General features: G+C 43.2%; 1 protein-coding gene across 1 annotated transcript; it reads right to left on the bottom strand.

Annotated features, from left to right (window-relative positions):
• Positions 1-2545: 2545 nt before the first annotated feature.
• LOC120860627 (dihydrodiol dehydrogenase 3-like) lies at positions 2546-16957 on the bottom strand. The gene is made up of 5 exons (XM_040236413.1): positions 16825-16957; positions 16284-16406; positions 3953-4062; positions 2849-3014; positions 2546-2654 (listed from the first exon to the last, which is right to left on the bottom strand). Exons 1-5 carry the CDS (start codon positions 16951-16953, stop codon positions 2568-2570), a joined length of 615 nt encoding a protein of 204 aa, XP_040092347.1. The 5' UTR covers positions 16954-16957; the 3' UTR covers positions 2546-2567.
• Between the last annotated feature and the right edge of the window lie 201 nt (positions 16958-17158).

The raw sequence follows: 17158 nt of genomic DNA, 5'->3' as shown, positions 1-17158 counted from the left end.
GCTAAAGCTCTAAATCTGTAAACACATCCCATCTTCTCCCCCAACAAGCACACATCAGGTGTCTGCTCCATGTACACATGGCACCTGCATGTCCAGTCCCAACATCACGTGTGACATTCACCCCACAGTGACAGGTAGTTTGACTCAGGTTACAATTTATAAGAGGGCATAGACCCAGGGGTAACTGTGGAGGTCATTTCAGACACGGGTGGAACTTTTCACCCTAAGTGGTGAGAAGGATCACAGTTAAGGAATTCTTTGCTGTTTTTCATAAATCCATTCAACAGAAAAACAAATATTAAGCACCCCTCCAATACAGGGTGCTTCCATTAAGGAATTACTATTAATTTGAAGAAATACCACATACACCTAAACAATCTTACCTATAAAATGTGATTACTGCTTTCTTAATTTGTATCATATAACTACACTTTATTAATTAATATTACTGCTGTTTTCCTTCTTTATAGTCTGATTTTTGTTTCTAAATTTGTTCTTTTCAGCTCAACTCATTACAGAGTGCATCCTGAGCCACTCCATGTGCCAAGAGCTGTGCTATCGACACAAACCTACAAGGATGAGCAAGTCTAGGCGTTCACAGAATAAGGAAGGAGGGCACAGAGTACACAAGAAGCTTTGAGGACAGAAAAGTAACTTGCTATGTTTTCTTACTTTTCATCATGTCTTTTTTCAGAATCATAATATACATATGCATAAGTAAGCAGGCATACTATGTTGCTCAGTTGTGTCCAACTCTTAGTGACCCTATGGACTATAGCCCACAGGCTTCTGTGTCCATGAGATCCTCCGGGCAAGAATAGCGGAGTGAGTTGCCTGCATTCCTCCAGGGCATCTTCCCACCCAGGGTTCCAACCTGCATCTCTTATGCCTCCTGCATGGGCAGGCGGGTTCTTTACCACTACCGCCCCCTAGGAAGCCCATATATATGTGCGTGTGGGCTGTGTGCTAAGTCGCTTCAGTCGTGTCTGACTCTTTGCATCTCCATGGACTGTAGCCCCCCAGGTTCCTCTGTCCATGGGATTCTCCAGGAAAATACTGGAGTGGGTTGCCATTTCCTTCTCCAGGGGATCTTCACAACCCAGAGATCCAACCTGCACCTCTTAGGTCTGCTGCATTGGCAGGGGAGTTTGTCACCATTAACGCCAACTAGAAAGCCTATATGTAAATGTAGATATAAACATATATATCTTCTTTACATACAAGGAGGCTTCCCAGTGTCTCAGTGGGTAAAGAATCTGCCTGAAATGCAGGAGACACAGGAGACATGGATTCAGCACCGCAGGTTGGGACGATCCCCTTGAACAGGCATGGCAACCCACTCGATTATTCTCGCCTGGAGAATCCCATGGGCAGATGAGCCTGGCGGGCTATAGTCCATAGAGTTGCAAAGAGTCAGACTCAACAGAAGCAACTGAACACTACAAACAAGGAGAGTTGTAAGATTTTCCGTTTGAAACTAAATCTTCATTTTATCACTAATTTGTGTTCCCTTTTTTCTAAACTCCCTCCCAACATCTTTCTGTTTGATTAGTCTTCTGTCTCTTCAGTCCTGACATCCTCCTGCAGTATTTGGCAGCTGGAATTCCATGGTACTAACTAAGTAAAGTCAAGGAGGTAGGAGTTCCCCAGTGGGTGGACCCCTGAGGGAAAAAGTCTACACTGGGGTGAGTCTTGACTCAAGAAACCAGAGAGACCCAGACGATCTTACCAGGTGTGTCCAGCTAAGGACAGAAGTCTCTCTCTGGAGGGTCAGTCCATGACATAATCAAACTTCATTTGGTGACATTTTAAGGATGAGGAAATGGGAGATGTGTTGGGAAAAAGGTCAATAAAGGGATAAATTTGGAAGAAATAGATGGTGTCTTGGTAAAGAAAAGTCCATCAGTGAGAAAATCCACCAGACACTTAGGAGAAGGAGTGGAGCCAGGCTCACTGTAACTTCTCACACTGAAGCATGTTGGCCTTCATGGCCCCTCGTCCAGAAATATCAACAATGTGTTCACAATTGTGTTAGGATAAGCAGGAATGTAGTTCAGGATGGATTCCTTATTACACATCATTATGTATCATTTCCTCCTGATTCTACAAAGAACTAAAGATGAAACATTTGCATCAGTCCCTGAAAGAAGGAGCCTGGTGGGCTACAGTTGATGGGGTCCAAAGAGTCAGACAAGACTGAGCAACTATCGCTTTCACTTTCCAAAAGAAGAATGGGCTGCAGGCCCTGTGCCCTCTGTGTTTCCTGGGTCTCTGAGCCCTGAGAGGAGGTACACCAGGCACAGAGATTAGGGGCACAACGTAGTGAATTCACCACAATCTCAACACTGGGGATTTTACTGATTGGCTGTCCTGGGCCCCAGTCACATTTATGTTGATCGGATTGAAACCTGGAGGAAACCTCTGGTCTGAGGTCTGCAGGAAGCCCCTGGTATACTCCTACACTGGAAACCAGGGCTGTCTCCCTGAAATTAAGCTTTAAGAAAGCTTATTCCTCTGCTGATCTATATGCTAGAGGAAACAGTATTTGTGGAACATATACAAGTCACTTACTGTTGCAAATCATAGTATCTTATATTGCTATTCAGGCCTTCGATTGCTTTCATGTCTTCTGGAGTCAGTTCAAAGTCAAACACCTGGAAAGAAGGAAGAATCACATTAAACTTTCCCCCAAGGAGCCAGCCTCCCCCCGGGGACTGGAGGACTTTCCAGCTGGATGGGGACAACAAGAGGGGAAAGGGAAGCCACGTCTGTCCTCGGTTAGACAAAGAATGCCCCTCGTGAAGGGTATTCCTTAAGAGCCCTCTCTGCCCACAGCCCCACTCATCACCTGTATGTTCTCTTTGATCCGCTTCCTGTTGTAACTCTTGGCCAGAACCACAACCCCACGTTGTATCTGGTACCGAAGGGCGACCAGAGCTGGGGTTTGCTTGTGCTTTTCGGCAATGGCAGAGAGAACTGGATCCTCCAAGAGAAAGGGGAAGTCTGGGTTCATCCTGGAAGGAAATTCAGAAATGCCAAGGAGCTAAGACTAAGTACTCAGTTTATGAAGAGGCTTCCCAAACAGATCAGGTATGTCACCTCTAGACCAGTGCTTCTCAAAGTGTGGTCCATAAATCAGCATCATCAGCATCACCTCGGATCTTGTTAGAAGCACAAAATTCCATGGCTTAGCTGAAGACAAACTGATACAGAACCTCAAATATGTCACCTCCCATTCTATGATTACAGATCTCTGTGGGTGATTCAGATGCATTATTGAGTTGAAACCAGGACTGCCAAACTCATGGATTTTGTTTCATTTTTTACTTCTCTATGGTTACTTTTCTTCTCCAATCAATGCTCAAAAGTAAAGACAATGGTATGAAAGGAGATCATGATGGGAACTATTGGGAAAAATTTTGTTTTTCATTTTTTTCTAATTTTCACTAGTCTCAGGTGTTGATAAAAGCTGAGTAGTTTGAAAATGAAGACCGGGCATTTCATAATTATTTACATTGTGCAATTTTTCTACAAATATTTACAAAAATGGTTCAACTTGTACTTATTTTTCAATCATGATAAACCTGGAAATTATGTACTATTATCCTGATTTTAGACATAAGATGAAGGACCCTTGGTAAGTCTATTATAGTAATGTGATCATTAGTCCACAAATAAGTAAATTATGACAAAGCTTATGTCTTAGTTATCAACTGGGGATTATATAGAGATTTTAACACAGACACTTGTGTTAAAATCTATATACAAGACACATACAATGTAAGAAATCTAGCTGGGTGATGAAAAGACAAAAGAGTATATCTCCCATCTGTCTTCTCTCTCCTCTACCCTTTGAGAGTTATCTCCAAAGCACTGAGTACAGAATAATAATATTTTCATCAAAAAATGAGTTTTAGATAAACTTCTTGTGCCCATCCACAATGTTCATTACCATTGTAATGTTCGTTGGGCTCCCAGAGCACCATAGGCAACTAGGACAATATCATGTGACTTGCAGAACTCCAGCAGTTTGCTCTGGTTGAGATAAGGGTGACATTCCACCTGTAGAAGCCAACAGAAAAGAGTGTCAGATTATATGAAAAGGTAACACACCAGAGAAAGCTTGAAAGTAAGGATTACATATGCTAAAGAAAACCTGTGTCACATCAAATTACAACCGGAAATATCAAGGAAAGATGTTTTAAAAATTATACTTCTGTCCCCTGAAAAAGTAAAAAAATAATGACATTACCTAGAACAAGTAATTCTACGGACCAGATCTTGGTTGCTGAACACCACTGAACAGACCAAGATAAATGCCGAATTCCAGACCTGGGACAGGAAAAGAGCTGTCTAAGCTTTGGACATCAAACAACTCCAGAAAGAAAGAAATTGCATAATCTTATGAAGAAATGTCTGAAGGACAAAAGAACCAGTTTGATGAATTCCCATTGGTGACATTTCAGTAGATTTGAGCACCAAAGGGAATCATGAGTGAAAGCAAATATAGCACACAGAGGCAAAATAAATCCCTGAGAGAGGAAGAAAGAGCAAAAATGCTTCTCTCCACAGATGGTGATTATTACAATACATCTTTTCTCAGAAATTGACAGCTAATGAGAAGGAGTGCAGTGTTCTCCCCTGTCTTATAGGAATAGATGTATTTTATCCTGAATAATGAGGGAATTCTACTTTTACAATAAAATGTCAGGTCAGAAGACTAAAAAGAGCATTTAAAATGGAAAATAATGAAAAACGTTCCAATGAAATAATTAATTCAGTTGAAAGTCATCAATGGATTCTCAACCATTACATGAAAACTTGGGGGAAATCAAACTTCCCCTGATGATGGTTATCATCCAACAGATGACTAGATAATTTCAAGAGGGAAAATGAACATTTCCAAATAAAATATCCAGCTACTAATAGCTTTACCAGAAAAACAAAAGTACTGTCACTCACAGTGGGACAACTTGTCACCATGCACTTCCTACCCTGGTTCATTTAGGGACAAAGCATGCAACTAACATTTTCTTGTCAAAGTATTTAAACTTGATGTAGCAAGGAGTTCAGATTTAACTACTAATTTACGTAATCTAGGATTACAGAAACAAGTTAATTAGCATCACAAAATAGCAATGATAAATACAGTGTATTTGTCAAAATCTTGCCTGGATATCTTGGTAACACAATGACGTTTTACATTAAAAGAGCTTCAGATGACTCAAAATTACATGTGAACCACAATCAGACCCAGGTCAGCAAATATTGTTGCAGCCTGGCAGAGCCGACACCAGAACCTGCACCATGGCTCGAGGGTGCGGCAAACGGTGCCCTCATGATTGTGCTAGTAAGCATGCTAAATGGACAGACTCTGGGCTGGGCGTGCTCTCTGCTCCGCTTCACTGCTGGCCCCCGCGTCCATCCCCGTGGAAACAAAACAAATGTTCCTGATCAACAGCAGAGCCTCAACTTTACTCCCTCTTTATGGTGTGCTGATCAGACTCCCCAGTATAGCTATTTCCTAGTGATCTCATGACTTCTGCCCATAAACGTGCGGGCTGAAAGGAGACGTCTTGGCTTCCTGCCATGGAGAGCAGGAGGGTCCCCTGATCCCCCGCTTGCAAATTAGATGTGTCTGTCTTTTCATTACATGCTCACTCCCGGTTCAGGTCTTTCTTACCCTCTGTGCTGGACATGGCAGGTGGCTCGAGTACAGGGACCTGAAGTCGGGAAGGATTCCCCCGAGGGAAAAATGTCAAAGTGAAGACAGTGAGCGGTAGCTGAGATGCCTGGATCACAACCAGGCCCTCAAACTCTAAGGGTAGGAAGTCCCTTGTTGTCCAAGTCAGGGTGTCAATGGGGAAGGACTTGAGTAAAGCTGAGACACATCATCTCTAGCTTTTAAGACACCTCCTCCAGACTGCAGGAGTGCAGGTGAAAGAGGAGCCATTGACACAATTGCTAAGAGAGGTGGTTAAATATAATCTTTAGTTTCCAGAAGAAGGCACTCTAGATATTGAAAATTGGGATCCAGTGAAAAAAAATTGAAAACAGCACACAAGAGAGGGGATTGCATATCTCTGATGGTATTTGTCACCTGGGGGCTAGTGTGATTGGTCCTATACCCTTGACAGACTGAGAAATAATGTGAGAAGACGGTGTCCTCAAACGTCTTGTTAACTCTTCCACCCCTTTGCCACCCAAGCTCAATTTTCCACTACCGCCGCCTCCACTGGGTCCAGAAATGTCTCTAGAGGGCAAGCCGCCGACGTGGTTTCAGCAGTCCATGGCCTCCGGCCTTCCTATGGGTGCTTTAGACATTGAAGACCATTTTGCTTTCCCTATCGATTACAGGCCCAACCCCAATAATCCCACTCAGGTTATTGCAATCCATGAAACTTTTGATATCAGGTTTTAAAGGAACTAATCTAGTGTTAGAATGAACGGGGTCAATTCTCTCTACACATACATGGGAGCTGTTGGAAATTTGTTTGCATGGGAGATGCTCTCCTTATGATGTTAAAATGCTAGCCAAATAGCTTTAAGTGGTCCCCAATATTTACAGATTTTTGTCTCTTATACTGAATTGTGCCAAGAACAAGTCTGTATTAATTTGGCCAGTGGAGATAATCTTACTTTTGAAATGCTCATGGGCACAGGGCAATTTACCAGTCCAATAGCCCAATTGACTTATTAAGGTATACTGGTGGGAGCATATGTACAGATTGGAAAATGCTGCTGAAATGGTGGCAATCAGTATGAGAACTCAGCGAGCCTACTGGTTCATTTGTTAAAATATTACAGAGACCCAGAAAAGACTTCACTGAATTTTAGACCAGCTCACATCTGCTCTCCGCTCTCAAATTAATATTTCTAGAGCAGAGGACATTTTGTTAAAACAATTAGCCTATAAAAATGCCAATAAAGATTCCAAGGCCGCCCTTAACATTATTCGTCAAAATGGCAGCCTTGCCGATTTTGTTCGAGTGTCAAAATGTTGGTACACAGACTCACAAACAAATCAAGCTAGCCCAAGCAATTTGTGCTGCCTTTAAAAATAATTTTAGCTCTTCTCATGCCAAATGCTTTCAATGCGGAAAACCCGGACATATGAAAAAGGTTTGCTGTTCTAGGCCCAAAATAGATGTTACAATTGCTCCGCCTACTGGTGAAAATAAAACACCTGTGTCCTAGGTACCAAAAAGGCAATCATTGGGCTAATCAATGCAGATCAAAATTCCATAAAAACAGTTCCCTTTTGCAGCCCGGAAACCGCCCCAGGCCCCACAAACAGTGTGGGCATACACTGTGAGGACCTCCAGCACACCCTTCAGCCTATCTCCAGCCTCTCAGTCTCTATCAGTGGAAGTTCTGGGTTGGACCTCCCAACCTGAGTAACTGTCTGAATTAGTGAATTGGACCCCCTCCACCCCCCCAACCACCATCCAGTAGCAATCCCTACTAGGATCCAAGGTCCCATTCCACCAGGGACCATAAGACTCATTCTGGACAGAAGTGGCCTTACCCTTGCTAAGTCGCTTCAGTTGTGTCCAACTCTGTGCGACCCCATAGACGGGAGCCGACGAGGCTCCCCTGTCCCTGGGATTCTCCAGGCAAGAACACTGGAGTGGGTTGCCATTTCCTTTTCTAATGCATGAAAGTGAAAAGTAAAAGTGAAGTCACTCAGTTGTGTCTGACTCTTAGCGACCCCATGGACGGCAGCCTACCAGACTCCTTCGTCCATGGGATTTTCCAGGCAAGAGTACTGGAGTGGGGTGCCATTGCCTTCTCCAGGCCTTACCCTTAAGGGCCTCCAAATTCTTCCTGGCCTTATTGACCCAGACTATTCAGGAGAATTAAAGTAATGGCTCTCTCTCATTAATTCCATGTCATTCCTCGAGCTCAACAAATTGCTAAACTCCTTCTCTTGCCTTACCATGCCTCTAACAACTATAATCCTGTCACCAGAGGAGAACAAGGATTTCGGAGCACAGGTGATCAAGTAGTGTGCTTTACTCAACAAATACTCTCAGATCGGCCCACGTGTAAGGCTAAAATCCAAGCAAAAACATTCTCTGAAATCGTAGATTCTAGGGTTGACATTTCCATCATTACTTCTCCTCAATGGCCAGCTGATTGGCCCCTGACTGAACCGCAGGAAAAGATAATCAGGCTTGGAGGAACCTCCACAGTTTGTTCAAAGTGCAACAGTTCTTCCTTGCCTAGAGCCCAAAAAACAACTTGCTCACTTTCAACCTTTTATTGCAGACATTCCCTGAAATTTATGGGGCAGAGATCCGCTTGCCCATTGGCACCTAGTTCCTTCCAATGAGGAAAAGGCAGATCATATGATGGCAAGAGTGGGATGCCAACCAGCAAAAGAGCTAGGAAATAATTTATAGGGAGATCCTTCTCCTTTATCTGTTCAGCCGAAACTGGACAGAAAAGGGCCAACTGAGGGCCATTGAGCGACTTCACTTTCACTTTTGACTTTCATGCATTGGAGAGGGAAATGGCAACCCACTCCAGTGTTCTTGCCTGGAGAATCCCAGGGATGGGGGGACCTGGTAGCCTGCCATCTATGGAGTCGCACAGAGTCGGACATGACTGAAGTGACTTAGCAGCAGCAGCAGCAGCAGCAGCAAAGTTTCTCTGGGCTTCCCTCATAGCTCAGTTGGTAAAAATCTGCCCACAGTGCAGGAGACCCAGGTTCGATTCCTGGGTCAGGAAGATCCCCTGGAGAAGGAAATGGCAACCCACTCCTGATTTCTTGCCTGGAGTATCCCATGGACAGAGGAGCCTGGCAAGCTACAGTCCATGGCGTCACATGTGTCAGACACGACATAGTGTCTAAAACACCACTGAAGTTTCTCTGCCACCACATGCCACATCTCTAACATGGCTTACATCTAAACCTGTTTGGGTGGATCAATGGCTTCTAGCAAGGGAGAAACTTATACATTTACAAGCCTTGGTAGAAGAACAGTTTCAAGCAGGACACATAGAGGAGAGTACTAGTCCTTGGAATACTCCAGTTTTCACAGTCCATAAAAAATCAGGCAAATGGAGGCTGCTTCATGAGCTTTGAGCTAGTAATGCAGTAATGCAACTCATGGGGACCTTGCAGCCTGGACTCCCATCCCCTTCGGCCACACCACAGAATTGGCCAATTATAGTTCTGGATCTTAAAGGTTATTTCCAACGATTCCCTTAGCTCCACAAGCCAAAGAAAAATTTGCATTTTTGGTACCCAATATTAATCAAAAAGCCCCCATGAAACACTACCAATGAAAAATGTTGCCTCAGGGGATGATGAATCTACAAGTCTTCAAGATGGCGAAGTAGAAGGACATGTGCCCATCTTCTTCTGTGAGAACTCCAAAATTACAACTTGCTGCTGAACAACTGTCAACAGGAGAATGTTGAATCCCACCAAAAAAGGATACCTCACATCCAAGGTCAAAAAAGAAACCCCGGCAAGACAGTTCAGTTCAGTTCAGTTCAGTTCAGTTCAGTTCAGTTGCTCAGTCGTGTCCGATTCCTTGTGACCCCATGAATTGCACCACGCCAGGCCTCCCTGTCCATCACCAACTCCCGGAGTTCGCTCAAATTCATGTCCGTTGAGTTGTTGATGCCATCCAGCCATCTCATCCTCTGTCATCCCCTTCTCCTCCTGCCCCCAATCCCTCCCAGCATCAGAGTCTTTTCCAATGAGTAAATTCTTCGCATGAGGTGGCCAAAGGATTGGAGTTGCAGCTTCAGCATCAGTCCTCCCAGTGAACATTTAGGACTGATCTCATTTAGGATGGACTGGTTGGATCTCCCTGAAGTCCAAGGGACTCTCAAAAGTCTTCTCCAACACCACAGTTCAAAAGCATCAGTTCTTCAGTGCTCAGCTTTCTTCACAGTCCAATTCTCACATCCATACATGACCACTGGAAAAACCATAGCCTTGACTAGATGGACCTTTGTTGGCAAAGTAATATCTGCTTTTTAATATGCTCTCTAGGTTGGTCATAACTTTCCTTTCAAGGAGTAGCTTCTTTTAATTTCATGGCTACAATCACCATCTGCAGTGATTTTGGAGCCCCCAAAAATAAAGTCTGACTCTGTTTCCCCATCTATCTGCCATGAAGTGATGGGACCGGATGCCATGATCTTCGTTTTCTGAATGTTGAGCTTTAAGCCAACTTTTTCACTCTCTTCTTTCACTTTCATCAGGAGGCTTTTTAGTTCCTCTTCACTTTTTGCTATAAGGGTGGTGTCATCTGCATATCTGAGGTTATTGATATTTCACCTGGCAATCTTGATTCCAGCTTGTGCTTCTTCCAGCCCAGCGTTTCTCATGATGTACTCTGCATATATGTTAAATAAGCAGGGTGACAATATACAGCCTTGACGTACTCCTTTTCCTATTTGGAACCAGTCTGTTGGTCCATATCCAGTTCTAACTGTTGCTTTCTGACCTGCCTACAGGTTTCTCAAGAGGCAGTTCAGGTGGTCTGGTATTCTCATCTCTTTCAGAATTTTCCACAGTTTATTGTGATCCACACAGTCAAAGGCTTTGGCATAGTCAATAAAGCACAAATAGATATTTTTCTGGAACACTCTTCCTTTTTCTATGATCCAGTGGTTTGGCAATTTGGTCTCTGGTCCCTCTGCCTTTTCTAAAACCAGCTTGAACATCTGGAAGTTCACGGTTCACGTATTGCTAAAGCCTGGCTTGGAGAATTCTGAGCATTACTTTACTAGCGTGTGAGATGAGTGCAATTGCGGTAGTTTGAGCATTCTTTGGCATTGCCTTTCTTTGGGATTGGAATGAAAACTGACCTTTTCCAGTCCTGTGGCCACTGCTGAGTTTTCCAGATTTGCTGGCATATTGAGTCCAGCACTTTCACAGCATCATATTTCAGGATTTGAAATAGCTCAACTGGAATTCCATCACACATCAACTGGAATTCCACTAGCTTTGTTCATAGTGATGCTTTCTAAGGCCCACTTGACTTCACATTCCAGGACGACTGGTTCTAAGTGAATGATCACACCATCGTGATTATCTTGATCGTGAAGCTCTTTTTTGTATAGTTCTTCTATGTATTCTTGTCACCTCTTCTTAATATCTTCTGCTTCTGTTAGGTCCAAACAATTTCTGTCCTTTATTGAGCCCATCTCTGCATGAAATGTTCCCTTGGTATCTGTAATTTTCTTGAAGAGGTCTCTAGTCTTTCCCATTCTGTTTTTTTCCTCTATTTCTTTGCATTGATCACTGAGGAAGGCTTTCTTATCTCTCCTTGCTATTCTTTGGAGCTCTGCATTCAGATGCCTATATCTTTCCTTTTCTCCTTTGCTTTTCACTTCTCTTCTTTTCACAGCTATTCGTAAGGCCTCCTCAGATAGCCATTTTGTGTTTTTGCATTTCTTTTCCATGGGGATGGTCTTGATCCCTGTCTCCTGTACAGTGTCACAAACCTCAGTCTATAGTTCATCAGGCACTCTGTCTATCAGATCTAATCCCTTAAATCTATTTCTCACTTCCACTGTATAATCATAAGGGCTTTGATTTAGGTCATACATGAATAGTCTAGTGGTTTTCCCTACTTTCTTCAATTCAAGTCTGAATTTGGCAATAAGGAGTTCATTATCTGAGCCACAGTCAGCTCTTGGTCTTGTTTTTGCTGACTGTATAGCACTTCTCCATCTTTGGAGGGCAAAATCACATTTAGAATAAAACCTCATACCCGCCAGGGACCTCAGAGGGCTCAAACAAACCTTTTCTGCACCAGGACACAGAGACTGAGCCAGAATTATGTTTGAGTCTCTCCTACAGAGGTACCGGTCAGCAGTGACCTGCCATACTCCTCAGTCAGTCTCTCCCATCAGGAAGTTTCCATAAGCCTCTTATCCTTATCCGTCAGAGGACAGACATATGAAAACCACAATAACAGAAAACTAACCAAACTGATCGCATAGACCATAGCCTTGTATAACTCAATAAAACTATCAGCCATGCTGTGTAGGGCCACCCAAGATGGACAGGTCGTGGTGGAGAGTTATGAAAAAACATGATCCACTGGAGAAGGGAATGGCAAACGACTTCAGTATTCTTGCTTTGAGAACCCCATGAAAAGGCAAAAAGATAGGATACTGAAAGATGAACTCTCCATGTCAGTAGGTGTCCAATATGCTACTGGAGATCAGTGGAGAAATAATTCCAGAAAAAATGAAAAGACAGAGCCAAAGCAAAAACAATGCCCAGTTGTGGATATGACTGGTGATGGAAGCAAAGTCCATTGCTGTAAAGAACAATACTGTATAGGAACCTGGAATGTTAGGTCCATGAATCAAGGCAAATTGGAAGTGGTCAAACAGGAGATGGCAATAGTGAACATCAACATTTTAGGAATCATGATTGGATTGGATGGGTGGGCTCGGTGGACTGGAATAGGTGAATTTAACTCAGATGAGCATTAATTATATCTACTACCGTGGGCAATAATCCCTTAGAAGAAATGGAGTAGCCATCATAGTCACCAAAAGAGTCCAATATGCAGTACTTGGATGCATCTCCAAAAAAACAGAAAGATCTCTGTTTGTTTACAAGGTAAAACATTCATTCTCACAATAATCCAATTCTGTGCTGTGACCAGTAATGCTGAAGAAGCTGAAGTTGAACGGTTCTATGAAGACCTACAAGACCTTCTAGAACTAACACCCCAGAAAGATGTCCTTTTCATTACAGGGGACTGGAATGTAAAAGAAGGAAGTCAAGAGACACCTGGAGTAACAGGTAAATTTAGCTTTGGAGTACAAAATGAAGCAGGGCAAAGGCTAACAAAGTTTGGCCAAGAGACACAATGGTCATAGCAAACACCCTCTTCCAACGACACAAGGGAAGATTCTACATATGAATATCACCAGATGATAAATACCAAAATCAGATTGATTATATTCTTTGCAGCCAAAGATGGAGAAGCTCTATACAGTCAGCAAAAACAAGACTGAGAGCTGACTGTGGATCTGATCATGAACTTCTTATTGCCAAATTCAGACTTAAATTGAAGAAAGTGTGGAAAACCACTAGACCATTTAGATATGACCCAAATCAAATCCTTTACAATTATACAGTGGAAGTGAGAAATAGATTGAAGGGATTACATCTGGTAGACAGAGTGCCTGAAGAACTATGGACAGAGATTCATGACATTGTGCAAGAGGCAGTGATCAACACTATTCTTAAGAAAAAGAAATGCAAAAAGGCAAAATGGTTGTCTGAGGAGGCCTTACAAATAGCTATGAAAAGAAGAATACTGAAAGGCAAAGGAGAAAAGGAAAGATATACTCCTTTGAATGCAGAGTTCTAAAGAATAGCAAGGAGAGATAAGAAAGTCTCCCTCGGGGATCAATGCAAAGAAATAGAGGAAAACCATAGAATGGGAAACACTAGAGATTTCTTCAAGAAAATTACAGATACCAAGGGAGCATTTCATGCAAAGAGGGGCTCAATAAAGGACAGAAATGATATGGACCTAACAGAAGCAGAAGATATAAAGAAGAGGTGGCAAGGATACACAGAAGAATTATACAAAAAAGACCTTCACGACCCAGATAATCACAATGGTGTGATCACTCACCTAGAGCCAGACATCCTGGAATGGGAAGTCAAGTGGGCCTTAGGAAGTATCACTAGGAACAAAGCTATTGGAAGGGATGGAATTCCAGTTGAGCTATTTCAAATCCTAAAAGATGATGCTGTGAAAGTGCTGGACTCAATACGCCAGCAAATTTGGAAAACTCAGCAGCGGCCACAGGACTGGAAAAGGTCAGTTTTCATTCCAGTCCCAAAGAAAGACAATGCCAAAGGATGCTCAAACTACCACACAGTTGCACTCATCTCACACACTAATAAAGTAATGCTCAAAATTCTCCAAGCCAGGCTTCAACAGTATGTGAACCATGAACGTCCAGATATTCAAGCTAGATTTAGAAAAGGCAGAGGAAACAGAGGTCAAATTGGCAACATCTGCTGGATCATTGAAAAAGCAAGAGAATTCCAGAAAAACATCTACTTCTGCTTTATTGAGTATGCCAAAGCCTTTGACTGTGTGGATCACAACAAACTGGAAAATTCTTCAAGAAATGAGAATACAAGACCACCTTACCTGCCTGAGAAATCTGTATGCAGATCAAGAAGGAACAGTTAGAACTGGATATGGAACAACAGGAAAGGAAAAAGAAGCTGCTCAGTCATGTCCAACTCTTTGTGACCCTATGGACTGTAGCCTACCAGGCTCCTCTGTCCATGGGGTTTTCCAGGCAAGGGTACTGGAGTGGGGTGCCATTTCCAACTCCAGGGGATCTTCCCAACTCAGGAATCGAACACAAATCTCCTACATTGCAGGCAGACGCTTTACCATCTGAGCCACCAGGGAAGCATGGAACAACAGACAGGTTCCAAATGGGAAATGAATAAGTCAAGGCTGTATGTTTTCACCCTGCTTATGGATGAAGCACATACTGGAATCAAGATTGCTGGGAGAAATATCAATAACCTCAGATATCCAGATGACACCACCCTCATGGCAGAAAGTGAAGATGAACCAAGAGCCTCTTGATGAAAGTGAAACAGAGTGAAAAAGTTGGTTTAAAATTCTACATTCATAAAGGGTCATCATTACCATCTATGAATGTAGAATTCTCTGAGGGAGAGGGAGAGGGTGGGATGATTTGGGAGAATGGCTTTGAAACATGTATACTATCATGTAAGAAACGAAGTGCCAGTCTATGTTCGATACAGGATACAGGATGCTTGGGGCTGGTGCATGGGGATGATCCAGAGAGATGATATGGGGTGGGAGGTGGGAGGGGGATTCAGGATTGGGAGCTTGTATACACCCATGGTGGATTCATGTCAATGTATGGCAAAACCAATACAGTATTGTAAAGTAAAATAAAGTAAAAATAAAACTAAAAATAAAATAAAATAAAATTCTACATTCAAAAAATGAAGATGCTGGCATCCCGTCCCATCACTTCATGACAAATAATTGGGAAACAATGGAAACAGTGTGAGACTTTATTTACGGGGGCTCCAGAATCACTGCAGATGGTGACTGAAGCCATGAAATTAAGAGATGATTGCTCCTTGGAAGGAAAAATTGACCAACCTAGAAAGCATATTAAAAAGTAGACATGTTACTTTGCCGACAAAGGAACGTGTAGTCAAAGCTATGCTTTTTCCAGTAGTCATGTATGGATGTGAGAGTTGGACCATAAAAAAGCAGAGGGCCGAAGAATTGATGCTTTTGAACTGTGGTGTTGGAAAAGATTCTTGAGAGTGCCTTAGACTGCAAGGAGATCCAACCAGTCAATCTTAAAGGAAATCATTCCTGAATGATCATAGTAAGGACTGATGCTGAGGCTGAAACTCCAATACTTTGGCTACCTGATGCAAAGAACTGACTCATTGGAAAACACTCTGATGCTGGGAGAGATTGAAGGCGAGAAAAAAGGGGGACAATAGAGGATGAGATTGGTGGATGGCCTCAATGACTCAATGGACTTGAGTTTGAATAAGCTCTGGCAGTTGGTGATGGACAGGGAGGCCTGGCGTGCTGCAGTCCATGGGGTTGCAAAGAGTCAGACATGACTAAGGGACTGAACTGAACTGAACTGAACTGAAATCATAAGGTCTGCTCTAATTCCTGAGTAACTCTTCCATCACCTGTTAGGATCAACATAAGTGTTTAACTTCATGCTCTAACCTGGGTGACTCTCATAGTCTCCAGCACATTTCTCTGTACTGTGCTCCCTGTTGAAGCTGGGACACCAAGACTAAGGATTCAGGCATCTAAACCACACACAAACAACACCTGTCTCACCTGTTTTTTTCTGTATTTACTTCCCACTCCATGTTTTCATGGTCTTTCTTCATGTACACAGTTTCATCCAAGCACTTTCACACCTGATTTCTGGTCATGCTTTCAGCTCAGGGAAACGCCTCCTTCCTCTAAATTCTGGAGGAAATTCACCTCCTTCACTTCCGTTACCTTCCCTCAGTCCCCACCACAATTGAGCAGGAAGCCATCCCCAACTTTTCCACCCAGAGTTTATCGAAGATACTGTTATAGATTCTATTCACACAGTCCGGACACAGGCTCAGCTGTGTAGAATCCTCTGTCCACAAAGGTCAGATGAACAGGAGGGAAGGACAGACAGACATCAGGCTCCAGTGCAAGAAGGAGGTTCTGGAGAGCAGGAGGGAGAGGAGCCGAGCTGCTCACCTGATTACAGACGGGCTTGTACTTGAGCCCCGGCTTGTTCAGGATCTTCTCCAGCTGCTTGTGGTTGAAGTTGGACACCCCGATGGACTTGGTCAGCCCTGCATCCTTACACTTCTCCAGGGCCTGGCAGGGGTGGGGGGGTGGTGAGCAGTCACTTGGAATGGGTAATATAGCAATAAGAAATGCTGAAAAATCGTTAAGAGGGTCTCTGGTCAAGAATTAGCATTGCTTATCAAGGAGATAAAGGGGGAAAAGGTCATGACACAAGAAGAAGAAGTAGCATCTCCTCCTTAGAAAACCCTGGAGAAGACAACCACATGGAAGGAAAGAGATGCCTATCTACACTGTCCCAAATTCTCCATTTCATTCCCCTCTGTGAACATTTCAGCAATGGTTCCCTCTCCACAACCCCAGCATCCCAGCCCTTAGATTCATGAACTGCCGAGTGTGATGGTCCACAGCCCATTGTCTCAAGTGGAAGAAATGAAGGAGGTTCCCCTTCTCCTGGCTCCTCCTCTGCTTCTCTCCTCCCCAGACTCACCTCCCACGTGTGACAGAGATCCACTGAATCAAATATCGGTTTTCCATTTTCATCTGTTGGGAAAATTGCCTCCCCTGGCTGGAACAGAAGCAGTCGTTTCAGAGATGTCACCAAATAATTTCTCCACATTTAGCCAGCCTGCCCTGCACATCTGGGAATAGGACGCTAGACCTCCCTGAGGTTCCTTTACATTCTTCATACTAATATTTGCTAAGAGGTTTGCAAATGGAGTTATCAGCAATGTCTTTAGAAGGCAGTTTTCCAGTAATCTCTTATACATACTATATGTTTTGATAGATATAATTTTCCTACATTTCCCTGGGAACTCTCAGTG

The sequence above is a fragment of the Oryx dammah genome, unplaced genomic scaffold (assembly GCF_014754425.2).
Source record: "Oryx dammah isolate SB20612 unplaced genomic scaffold, SCBI_Odam_1.1 HiC_scaffold_11147, whole genome shotgun sequence".
In the NCBI taxonomy this organism is placed as follows: domain Eukaryota; kingdom Metazoa; phylum Chordata; class Mammalia; order Artiodactyla; family Bovidae; genus Oryx; species Oryx dammah.
Note: the sequence above shows the minus strand (reverse complement) of the source record. Positions and strands in the feature narration are given on the sequence as shown.